The sequence below is a fragment of the Papaver somniferum genome, chromosome 10, assembly GCF_003573695.1.
Source record: "Papaver somniferum cultivar HN1 chromosome 10, ASM357369v1, whole genome shotgun sequence".
In the NCBI taxonomy this organism is placed as follows: domain Eukaryota; kingdom Viridiplantae; phylum Streptophyta; class Magnoliopsida; order Ranunculales; family Papaveraceae; genus Papaver; species Papaver somniferum.
Genome location: NC_039367.1, coordinates 28,936,541 through 28,949,030, shown reverse-complemented (window position 1 = coordinate 28,949,030; position 12,490 = coordinate 28,936,541). Strand labels below are relative to the sequence as shown.

General features: G+C 37.6%; 1 protein-coding gene and 1 long non-coding RNA gene across 3 annotated transcripts; one reads left to right on the top strand and one right to left on the bottom strand.

Annotated features, from left to right (window-relative positions):
* Positions 1-5,348: 5,348 nt before the first annotated feature.
* LOC113315131 lies at positions 5,349-7,603 on the bottom strand. 2 transcript variants are annotated; one of them, XR_003342766.1, is made up of 6 exons: positions 7,459-7,603; positions 6,992-7,173; positions 6,172-6,882; positions 6,025-6,090; positions 5,766-5,814; positions 5,349-5,688 (listed from the first exon to the last, which is right to left on the bottom strand). It is a non-coding gene; the product is annotated as an uncharacterized LOC113315131 (long non-coding RNA). The 2 variants fall into 2 exon arrangements; XR_003342765.1 differs by having other exon boundaries at positions 6,025-6,882.
* A 1,292-nt stretch (positions 7,604-8,895) lies between these two features.
* On the top strand, positions 8,896-10,877 carry LOC113315452. Its single transcript, XM_026563729.1, has 2 exons — positions 8,896-9,051; positions 9,147-10,877. Exons 1-2 carry the CDS (start codon positions 8,896-8,898, stop codon positions 10,875-10,877), a joined length of 1,887 nt encoding a protein of 628 aa, XP_026419514.1.
* The last annotated feature ends 1,613 nt before the right edge of the window (positions 10,878-12,490 follow it).

Genomic DNA, 12,490 nt, shown 5'->3' with positions numbered 1-12,490 from the left:
AATATACTTTCAAGAGAATCAACTAGACAGTTAGAATCAAAATTAAGAAAAGTATATCAAAGAGTTACATCTCAATTTCTCAATTCAATCTGTAATCAAACAAATAGGAATTTGCGACCCGATTGAATATAAGAAATAACTTGGACGGTATCACAAATCAATATCCAAGTGCCAATCAATTTAATCAACAACCAAAGGCCGGATTCAAGGACAGTCAGAATCAAAATTAAGAAAAGTATATCAAAGAGTTATATCTCAATTTCTCAATTCAATCTGCAATCAAACAAATAGGAATTTGCAAGCCCGATCGAATATAAGAAATAACTTGGACGGTATCACAAACCAATATCCAAGTGTCAATCAATTTAATCAATAACCAAAGGCCGGATTCAAGAACTGATTGAACTTAACGCACAACCTGTGATATTTCTATTATATAACGAAATATAATGCGGAAAAGAGATAACACAGACACCAGAAGTTTTGTTAACGAGGAAACCGCAAATGCAGAAAAACCGCGGGACCTAGTCCAGATTTGAACACCACACTGTGTTAAGCCGCTTGGTAGGATCGGAAACCTACAATAAAATACTGCAAGTGCACAGCGTCTAACTAGTAGACAATGACAAGTACAAGTCGTTCCCACGAGGAGTGTGAAATAATCTACCAACTAATACCAAAACTAAATAATCAAATAGACGATGTTTAACGAGTTTCAGATAATTGGGACGAAATGAAATAATAATAATTCTATAAATGAACAAAAGGAGATGGGTTATTAAGGTTTTCGGTTTCCACCAATTAATTATGCAAACTCTAATAATCTTTAAAAATATATTCCATGCATTATCAAATATTGTTTCCTCGCTATAGTTTTCTTCGCTTCATGGGTAGTGATTCTAAAGCATTACTTATCAATCCTAAAGCATATCATGTCAAAGAATTTAATCCAAGCGCGCCATATCAATTGAAAAGCATAAATAATCAAGAAAATCACATGGGCAATTAAATACCAAGCTATATGAAAAAAAACTATTAATCAATCAACTCATTATTAAACATATAAATATAGAGTTTTCACAATAAAATTGGGTTCTACCTAAACCCTAACATGGCTCTAGCTAGCCATGGCTCTAACTCATTATTCAAATCAAGAGATTTTTGCTTCTATTCTGAACTGAAATTCCAAAATGAGACTCACTACCAAATATCTTAGTTGTATCACCTGCTCCCTTTCTATGACCTGACTAACCACCGACTGCACATCGTCAACTGCTATTCCCAGACCATTCCGGCATCTCTTCTAAACCTACATGCCTATCTTGTTTGCAGCCATAAAACAATAGAAGCAGCTCCATCTCGCTCGACCAAAGACGCTAAAAATAACACCACTGTCGTTTCTCCACTTCGTCTTCTTTACAGCTTGCAGTGTTGTTGGTCCGTCTCGGCTTCAAATGACCAGCTAGAACCACCATTCCCTGCAATCGTATTGACCAAAGAACAACCAACTCCTTTATTACTCAACTGATATGAACTGAAACAGGAAACTGAACTCTCCATCTGAATTCGAGCTCCACTTCACTATACTCAATCTCAGGAGATATGAGACCCCCATTGATCGGTTGCCATTGACGTCTTTAATTCAAATGCACCACTGTCTTTCATTCCTCCAACCCAATTCCAGTTCTCTTCCGCCATGCCATGCATCTTCAATCACATATAAGCTCTATCGACAGCCCCCATATCCCTTGTTGCAGATGGTGTAAAATCAAGATCGAAACAAAGGGACTCCATTGCATATGACCCCTCGTACACAACTCGAATCCATGGAAGCAACACATAAAGTCTTCCATCTCTACCAGCAAACCCCTAAAGTTCCATCTTCATTTCCTTCCAAGATCTGTACAGCTACCATTCAATCAAGACCGTTCGGCCAAAATTCATTGTAGACCCGAGAGAGAATTCCGATTATATATCTTCGTTACCAACTGGCCATTGTTGCTGCTTAAAGAAATAGAGAGACTTTCTCTCGTTTGGTAAAGAACAGAAATGCTGCCGATGCTTCGATATGGAAGGACTTTTGTGACGAGAGGCTTGTGAGGCAGCTTGACACGTCATTCATTTATATGTTCATGACACCTGGTGGCGTTCCAAGTGTTTGTACCAAAGCAAACACAATTCTTTTAACTTCGTCGTTGTGTGGCTCCGACTCATGAAATATGTGGTGCAGCAGCATGATCATTTAAGCTTCGACTCATTTCCGTTGTCATGATAACTAGACTGGTTGCTGATACATGGAATTATCATGCCAATTCTATTTTATTATTGTGGTTGTTGATACATGAAAATATCCGGCCAACCCCATTTTATCATTGTGGTTGCTGATATATGGAAATATCATGCCAACCGCATTTTATCATTGTGGTTGCTGATATATGGAAATACCAGGCCAACCTCATTTCACATTTAGTCGTTATTTTTCCGGGCATCGAATTCATATGTACTTTCTACAAAAGCATCAAAAATAGTGTTTTTAGCCAAAATATTAAGTCATATCTAATACAAATATGGGTATAAAATGTAGCATTACATGCCTATCATCGCTCCAGACACTGGCCTATTCCAAGTTAACTTCGGACTGGAATGTAGTTGATCCCTAATCAATCTCACACTGATCAAGGTACAGTTGCATTCCTTATGCCTCTAATACCACGCCGGATTTCGCGCACTTGATTCCTTTAGATGATCCTCACCCACAACTAAGAGTTTCTACGACCCAAAGTCGAAGACTTGATAAACCAAATTGTCTCACACAGAAAAGTCTATAGAATAGATATATCTGTCTCCCACAGATAAACCTATGAGTTTTGTTCCTTCTTTTGATAAATCAAGGTGAACATGAACCAATTGATATACAAGGCTTATATTCCCGAAGAACAACCTAGAAATATCAATCACCTCACAATAATCTTAATCGTATGGTAGTGAAACAAGATATTGTGGAATCACAAACGATGAGACAAAGATGTTTGTGACTACTTTTTATCTTGCCTATCGGAGAATCAATCTCGAGCAAATATTAGAGAAGATAGTACTCAATACGATAGAACAGGGCAAGATCAGAACACGCAACTATAGAGAAAATAGTTGGGTCTGGCTTCACAATCCCAATGAAGTCTTCAAGTCGTTAACCTACAGGGTATTGGAAAAACCTAAGGTTAAAGGAGAATTGATTCTAGTTGCAACTAGTATCACACAAGAGGTGTGGGGATTAGGTTTCCCAGTTGCTAGAGTTCTCCCTTATATAGTCCTCAAATCAGGGTTTGCAATCAATGCTACCTTAGTAACAAAGCATTCAGTATTCACCGTTAGATGAAAACCTGATTAGACTCAAGCTAATATCTTTCAACTGTTAAATCGAAATTAGCTTGTTACACACAAATGAAAAGTGACTTCATTTAGATATGAGTAATCATACCTAAACGTGTGCACCTTGGTGGCTCAACAATAGCTAAACGAAGTTAGCCATATGAAAACTTTCATATCAACCTTATTCATCTTAATCACAACTAGTTCAAATGACTCAAATGAAACTAGTTATAGAGTTTTTCAATTTTTTATATTCTCATAGAAGTATACAAGACATAATTGAAGCAAAATCGATTTTGATTCACTCGAATCAAGTCATGAACATTATAGCCACGGTTTGAAAAATATTGCATTCCTCATTATATAAATGTATTAGTTCATGAACAAACCGAATCTATAACTTAACCCACTCAAGTATGCAAACGGGTACGCATACTTAAGTAGCCGAACTTGGACTGTGTCCGACAGTATGCAAATGGGTACGCATACTATCACACATCCAAAACGACGGTTGAATTAGTACGCGTACGGGTACGCATACAAAAGTTCCCGAACTTCAACTGAGTTCGCCAGTACGCGTACGCATACCAAGGATCCTAGACTTTACCCGACCTTCCCAGTACGCATACGGGTATGCATATTATACCGGTCTTGGATCAACATATATGCAAGTACGCATACTATGTCTATAATCCAATTATGGTTAAGTGTTCTAAACTCTATTTCAATCATTGAAACTTTCTTAGAGGATGACAATAGTTGTTTTCACTAACTATTAGCGTCGAAGCGATTTTAAAGTTATTGAAATAATCAATACGAAATATTCCGAGTCTACATCAAATGAATGTATCACACAAATCATACAAGATGTCACCAAGCGATTTTTAGATGATCATCTTTTGGCTTTCGCCAAGAATATAAGATGAACTTGGTTAAAGCGAAAGCTTACCAACACATATTTCGAGAAATATGTAAGCGAGTTAAACTCAGCTCGAAATATCAAATGTGTATAATCGAATACTATATCAAAAGTAATACGACTTTTGTCTCAAGAAGGGAGATAAAGTAGAAATATACTTTCTGAGTGATAGATGAGTTTTAGTCTCCACATACCTTTTGTTGATGAAGTTCTACAAGCTCTCCTTAGTAGTTCTTCGTCGTCAATAGATGAACGTCGTGAAGTTTAAAGCTCAACTACACAATCTATCCTAGTCCGAGACATTACTATAAGTAGACTAGAAATCAAGATTTATAGTTTTGATCACTAAACTTGACAAACAAGCTTGAGATAGCAACGCTTGCGAGTTCGACCGAGCGGTGCTCTAACAATCTTCCCCTTTCACTACACCAAAACAGCCATTTTGTGGCGTTTATAAACGTTGCGCATAATTTGTGCAACCGAAATAAATGTTGGTAAAACGGCGATGCGCATTTGAGTGCAACATGTGCTTTCCGTTGCACAAATTAATTTGTACAACCTTTATAAACGTTGCACCACCGTTGCACCTTTTCTTATTTGTGCAACGTATAATTTAATTTGTGAAACAGATATTATTGTACATAATTACACTTTCCTGGGTCACATTGTGTTTTATGTCAACGTTTTATTTATTTGGTGGAAGTTGGATCCGTTGCTCATTTCAGGTGATTTATGCAACGGATAATTGTCCCACGTTTATATCCGTCGTAAAATAATTTCCAGGTTAAAAAAGTTTACCGCCGGCTCAATTCCGGCAGATTTCTTCTCCTAAACTACAATTTATCAAGAACAGTTATTGATCATCACGATCCGTATATATAATAATAACCCCGATCGCCAGCTTAAATTATGTTTCGTAACTAAATATATCTTGATTCTGCACCTGCATATACCATTCCATATGAACTAGAAGACATAATTTATCATTTGTAAGCATCTCAATATCATCACAATTGATCAAGAACAATCGATTTCAAATACTACCAATGATGGACACACAGAGAATTAAACTATGGATAAGTTACAGAAGAAAAGGAAAATGACTTTGTTTCCCAAGTTTCTTTTTCTTGTTTTGTTAAATCAAAATTCTTTTAAGGACATAACTTATTACAAGATTCCATCGCTACTAATAAGGGTTGCACCTTTGTCACCGGAATCCACACTACCATATGCAACAGCATCACCACCATATGCAACAGCGTCACCACCATATGCAATAGTTGTACCACCAAATCCAGCAGCTAAACAACCATAAGCAGCAGTTGCACCACCATATGCAGCATCCACGAGTGCAGTACCATATGGATCTCCATAGGAATTATGCAGGAGCAGTTGTAGGCCTATAGGAATTATTTGTATCAAATTTCCTTTCATGGGAACTGTGGACGTAGTAAGTTTACACTGAAATTTAACTCACCTGTGTATCTAGCCCACCATATGCAGGAGCAGCTGCAGGCCTACTATCTCTGCCACAATGAAAACAAGAAAACAAAAACCCATACTAAGAAATCAACAATGGTTAAACTATCACAGAAAAATTTGAGAAAAATCTTCAAAAACAAACACAATATAAAAGAATTATCATGAATTAGAAGACTTAGAATGAGTCAAAAACAGAAGAATATGTATGAATGTACATTAAATTCACAGAAAGAGAAAATTAAAGGATTCCTTACAAGGTCTAATGATAACGGTGATGATTATGATGAGTTTGATTCTGTTGATGGTGTTCTGTGGAGAATCTGAAAACATTAAAAATTATAAGATGAGAAAACTAAGATAAAATACAAAAAGATGAGCCATGGAAGGAACTGAAAAACTACCTTCCGCGATTCAATTTCTCTCTTGAGACAACCTAGCTATGACACCACCAACATAACAACAATTGAAGCACATAAGCTACAGAATTTCATTCAAACACCAACAAAAACACCGTGATACTTAACTTGACACATCAGACGCATAACTTGACTGAATTCATGAGAAGATAAAACAAATTACTTATTAAAATCTTATAAAAATATGAACTCCTTTCGTGATATTTTTTCTCTTAGGAAGAACAATGGCTAGAAAAATCGTGCAACCTACAATAAAATTTGCACTAGTTGAACCAGTCAACTCAAAGTTATCATCATCAGCAACATAAACTATCTCCATATCCTGCTTAAGAAACAGTTAGGAAAAAGAATTACAAATCTAAATCTTTATAGGATAACAATAATAATAAAATCCCTAAACCTGACAAGGGTTAATGGATATATGAAAATAAAAGTTATACCCTACAGTATCCACAAGTCCATCATCAGAGAAAGATGCTTCAAGTTGGGACATCCCAGAGTAGATGCAAATAGAAGGAAATTTACAATTCACCAGTAATTTCTTCCCATATGACTATTACCCTAAAAAACAAGAGCTCTGACTGGATAGTTCAACAACTCAGACATTGTAACCCAATTATCTGGAAGTCCATTTTCCATGGTTATCTTCTGAGTAGGAGCCTTCTCAATAGGGAAGGGCTCAAATAAGTAATACTTCTGTATTAAAAAATTAAAAATTGTCAAACAAAGAAATAACCCAAATGATGCTAACAATAAATACAAATTATAGGTCCAGGTTAAAGAGATATGGAAGTTAAATAGTTACCTGGAAATGGAGATAGTTAATTGCTGCGAAGGCACCCTAAACTGTTAAAACCCAGTCATAAAAGGGGTTTTCTGCTTCTTTCGCCATATGAAGAGATAACAAGAAGCTCTCACGGTCAATACTTCCAGAAAAGCATTCAAGAACATCGGGAATCAGAAGTACATGCCAATACTTGGACTTACCTGAAATACCAACACAGAAACATTAGTTCTCAAGGCAAATAATTTGATAAGCTATCATGTAGAAGGACAAGAAATCGTTGTTTTTCTGCGTGTCTGTGATAGTCCAATAGGAGCTACACTCCTCATCTGCTCAACTCACACTTTTAACGAAAATAAAATCTAAAACAACTTCTACAAAAAAAACTAAACTAAACCTAAGAATTCACAAAACTGAAACTAAAAATTACACATGCTTTGAAGCTATAAAAAACAGAAATATCATAAACGAAATTGCAAAAAATTTACCGAAATAAATGCTACCAAGGTAATATCAGCAGAGAACGCCATCTAATATAATCAAATATAGAATTAGAGATGAAAACATGAAAAACCAATGGCCGCAAAAACATAACACTACACATAGCGGAAAGAAAGAAAACTTAAACCTAGTTTGTTCCCTGTACACGGCGTCCTCCCTCTGTTCGTCTCTGTACAATTATATAAGTCCTGTGAAGAAACGTAAACAAGGCCTAGCAAAGTATTAAGGCCCAGTCTGGTCACATGACAACTTCCGAGTCCAACTCTCCACTGATCTGACCAAAGCACCTAAACCCAACTTCTGACCATCTGAACAGCCACCTTCACCGTCTGGCCATATCGACTGCAACTTTCTCCTCTAGCCTCTACAGCTTTATTCCATGTCAGGCTAAACCCCCTTTATAATCTCTAAATCTCGTCTACAGCACCAACTGCGATCATCTCAATCAATCACCCATCTCGACTCCTATGCAATCCCGTGGAACTGATTCCAATCATTCTCTCAACTCCAGCACATTTCAGACCACCATATCCTTCGAACAAAGCTCCACAGAATGCCATTGATCGAACACTACTGACGCTATAAAAGGAAGCACTCATGTTCTTCCCTGTACGTGTCCAGACTCAGTCCTTCCAACTTCAGGGAGTACTTCAGCCATTAGCACGCCACTCTACATAACTATTCTCTATCTCGGCTACAGCTCCATTCTTTTCCTCCGCAGAACTAAGCACAGCTCCCATTCAGTCCGTTTACTGAGCTTCCATGTCAGACCAACAACAATCTTTTTCATCTCAGCTGATCACCACCAGTTTGGATCCAAGATTTTGCTGCCAATCCGTTCGAGTACCATCACTAGTCTCCCCAGCTTCACGTCTGTCATATCTGGCAGTCAACACCAATTTGAACAATTCTAGAAATCCCCTACAACAAATTCAGCTACATCCATCTCGGCAGGTACAGACCACAAATTCTAGATTCATGAATAAGAACCCACAAATTCAGCAACACAGTCTTCCTCAATTGTTTCGAGAATTCTCAATTGAAACCTCAATTCAATCCACGACAAGCTGTTACGACCCCAACTCCTATTAGAAGTAGTTTCCTTAATTAGTTCTTCTTATTTTAAGCATTCTATGGTTTCCTAGTTTAGATTGAATTAGTTTTCCTTAGTACGTATTTCACTTGCTATAAAAACTGCATTGAAGTTTGATAATTGATATGAAAAAACATAATACAGATTCTTCTTCAACTCCGTCTTCTTATTCCTCTCAATTCTTCTCAAATTCCCACGTTCTTGTTAACTGAATACAAATTCTAAGGTTTATCTGGTTACTAAGGCACTGTTGTCCAATATTCTGGTCTTGAACCTTAATATCTGGTTCAGAGCAGGTTAAGATTTTCGACCAATTTTTTTTTTTTTCACGATGTCAAACTACACAGAAAATTTGAAGCTTGTCAATGAAAACATCTCAAAGTTGACAATGAAGTTTGATGAGATTCTTTCTAACCTTCAAGAGGATTTGAAGATGCGGGATGCAGCTCGTAAGGAAGATAACACTGCTAGAGATGCTCAAACTACTGCAATCCAAAGTTTAACAACTGCGTTAACTAGGACTTTGAAACATCACTCACGTCTTCTTTACGTACTGTTTTTGATGAATATGTACCAAAGAAGAGTGCTGAGGATGATGGTTCTGCCCATGAAGGCAGACAACAAACTCCTCGTACAACAGCCATATTGGATACTCCTCCTCGTATTCAGCTTAAGTTTCCCACCTTCGATGGCACTGATCCTGATGGATGGATTTTTCAAGCAGAGCAATATTTCACCTGGCATGTTATTGCTACTAATCACAAAGTTAATTTAGCTGCTGCACATCTCAAAGGGGAAGCTAATGCATGGTTCAGATGGAAGCGAACACAGATACAAATTCTGTCATGGGTCACGTTTTGTACCCAGATTCGTGAAAGGTTTCAACCTAATTTTGTTGATCCTAAGATAGCTATTTCTACAATTAAACAGAAGGGTTCTGTTAAGGATTTTCTCCCAGAATTTGAAAGCCTTTTGAATCAGGTGGATTTTCCAGAGAGCCATCTGATAAATCTCTTCACAATGGCATTAAAACCAGAAGTTGGCAATATGGTTAAGTTACTGGAACCCACATCTTTATCTTCTGCTTTTAAAAAAGCACTAAATCAGGATGAAGTTCTTTCAACATCAAAACCACCGTGGAGATTTAATCAATCACGACCAATTCAGGCTTCTACTACTTCTCAGTTCAAGAAACCGCTTTTACCTATGGGTAAAAAACTTCTTACAATAGAAGAACAACGCGAACGTCAAGCCAAAGGCTTATGTTACAACTGCGATGAACAGTACAAGAGAGGGCATGTCTATGTTCAGCCTAGATTGTTAGTATTAGAAGTGGATCCATCTACAGTTGACGAAAAGGAGGACAAACCAAATGAGGAAGTTGCTGAGGAAGAATTTAAGACTACTGAATCTTTTCAGGATCCAGTTCAACCTGCAATTTCTTTACACTCTTTAATGGGCTCTTCGTTTCCTAAGACAATGCGCCTAGATGGTTATACCAAATCTCAACCTCTTCGTATTTTAATCGACTCTGGTTCTACGCATAATTTTTTGCTTCCACGATGGGCTAACCATTGTGGCTATCCAGTAAGTTCAGCCGATAAAGCTCTACAAGTCACAGTTGGTAATGGCACTCAATTACCAACTAAGGGGTATTGTCCGAAGGTGCAACTAACACTTCAAAACCATTCATTCACCATAGATTTCCATCTCTTAGAAATTGGTGGTTATGATGCTGTTTTGGGAGTACAATGGCTACGCACATTGGGTCCAATTATATGGGATTTCTCCAAACTAACAATGCAGTTCACTATCAATGACTCAGCCGTTTTATTGCAGGGCAATAACTATTCATCGGTAATGATGATGGACTCTGTACCCATGCAGAATTTACTGTGTCGAGAAAGTTATGCAATTATTCTTCAATTATTTGCAATTACTAAAGATTCAGTTCCACCTGAAGCAATAACTTCACCAGCGTTGAAAGCACTTCTTCAACAGTATGCGGATATCTTTCGCACACCAACTTCGTTGCCTCCAGAGAGATTACAAGACCATCGTATTCCTTTGATTGGAGGTGCTACTCCAGTCAATATTAGACCGTATCGTTATCCATATTTCCAGAAAACTGAGATAGAAAAGATCGTGTCAGAATTACAACAAGCTGGATTTATCAAACCAAGCTCCAGTCCTTACTCTTCTCCCATCTTAATGGTGCGGAAAAAGGATGATTCATGGCCTATGTGTGTTGATTATCACGCATTGAATAAGATTACTGTCAAAGATCGATTTCCGATTCCAATGGTAGACTAATTGCTAGATGAACTACATGGAGCAAGCATATTCACAAAGCTGGATTTACGTTCGGGATACCACCAAATTCGTTTGCACAAAGATGATGTTCCCAAATCAGCCTTCAGAACTCATGATGGTCACTATGAGTTCTTGGTGATGCCTTTTGGCCTCTCAAATGCCCCGACAACTTTTCAAGGCTTGATGGACACAATTTTCAGACCATATTTGCGCAAGTTCGTGTTGGTGTTCTTCGATGACATCTTAATCTACAGTAAGAACTTGTCTGAACATTTAAGTCACTTATCTTTGGTGTTTGAAACTCTTCTCACTAATCAGCTATTTGTAAAGGAATCTAAGTGCACCTTTGCCCAGTCTACAGTGGGTTATTTGGGTCATGTAATTTCGGCTGATGGAGTTTCAGTGGAAAAGGAGAGGATACATTGTATATTATCTTGGCCTATACCTAAGACAATCAAGGAATTGCGTGGATTTTTGGGTTTAGCCGGCTACTACCGTAAGTTTGTGAAGAACTTTGGTAAAATAAGTGCACCACTCACTCAATTATTAAAGAAAGATGCATTTGTATGGACTGGTGATGCCACTGTAGCTTTCAAGGCACTTCAACAAGCTCTCACTTCAACTCCAGTATTGATCTTACCAGATTTTAGGAAGGAATTTTCCATCGAAAGTGATGCATCATGAAATGGGATTGGTGCAGTTCTACTCCAGTTTGGTCGACCTATTGCCTTTCACAGCAAACCATTGACAGGAAAGAACCTTAATCTTTCTGTGTATGATAAGGAGATGCTAGCAATTGTTTCGGCAGTACACAAGTGGCGCGCATATTTGTTAGGAAGACATTTCAAAAATTTTACAGATCATAGAAGTCTTAAGTATTTTTTGGATCAAAAATTGTCTTCCACGGAGCAACAGAAGTGGGTCTCTAAGATGTTGGGTTATGATTATGAAATTATCTTTCGCCCTGGAAAAGATAATGCTGCTGCAGACGCTTTATCCCGCCAAACATGCTCCAATTTCATTCTTTCTATGCCAATTTTTTCTGGAGTCACAGAAATCATCCAAGAATGTCACAGTGACACACAACTAGGCGAGTTGATTCGACAACTCGTTACATCTCCACATAGCAAGCCAAAATTTTCTTATGATAACGGAGTGTTACGTTTTAAAGGACGCATTGTAGTGGTTCACAATTCAAGTTGGTGTGAGAAAATACTACAAGAGTTTCATACAAACCCTGTTGGTGGCCATTCAGGATATTTGCGCACTTACAAACGTGTGCAACAAAGTTTTTATTGGAAAGGGCTTAAGAAGTCAGTTAAACACTTTATTTTTCACTGCGAAATTTGTCAAAGGAATAAGTCGGAAGCCATTGCACCACCTGGACTTTTAAGTCCTTTACCAATTCCGGCAGATGTGTGGATTGATATATCAATGGATTTTATTGATGGTTTTCCGTATTCCAACAGAAAAAACTCAATCCTGGTGGTAGTTGATTGCTTGTCCAAGTGTGCCCATTTTGTTGCTCTCACACTTCCGTGTTCGGCCAGCTCAATTGCAGACGTTTTTGTAAAGGAAATTGTCAGATTACATGGAATGCCAAGAACCATAGT

Excerpts from the sequence above, each read along its gene's own strand:
- LOC113315452 (XM_026563729.1), top strand. The coding sequence starts at position 8,896 with ATGTCAAACTACACAGAAAATTTGAAGCTTGTCAATGAAAACATCTCA. Across the intron at positions 9,052-9,146 it reads CTAGAGATGCTCAAACTACT|AGTGCTGAGGATGATGGTTC; the intron begins GCAATCCAAAGT and ends GTACCAAAGAAG.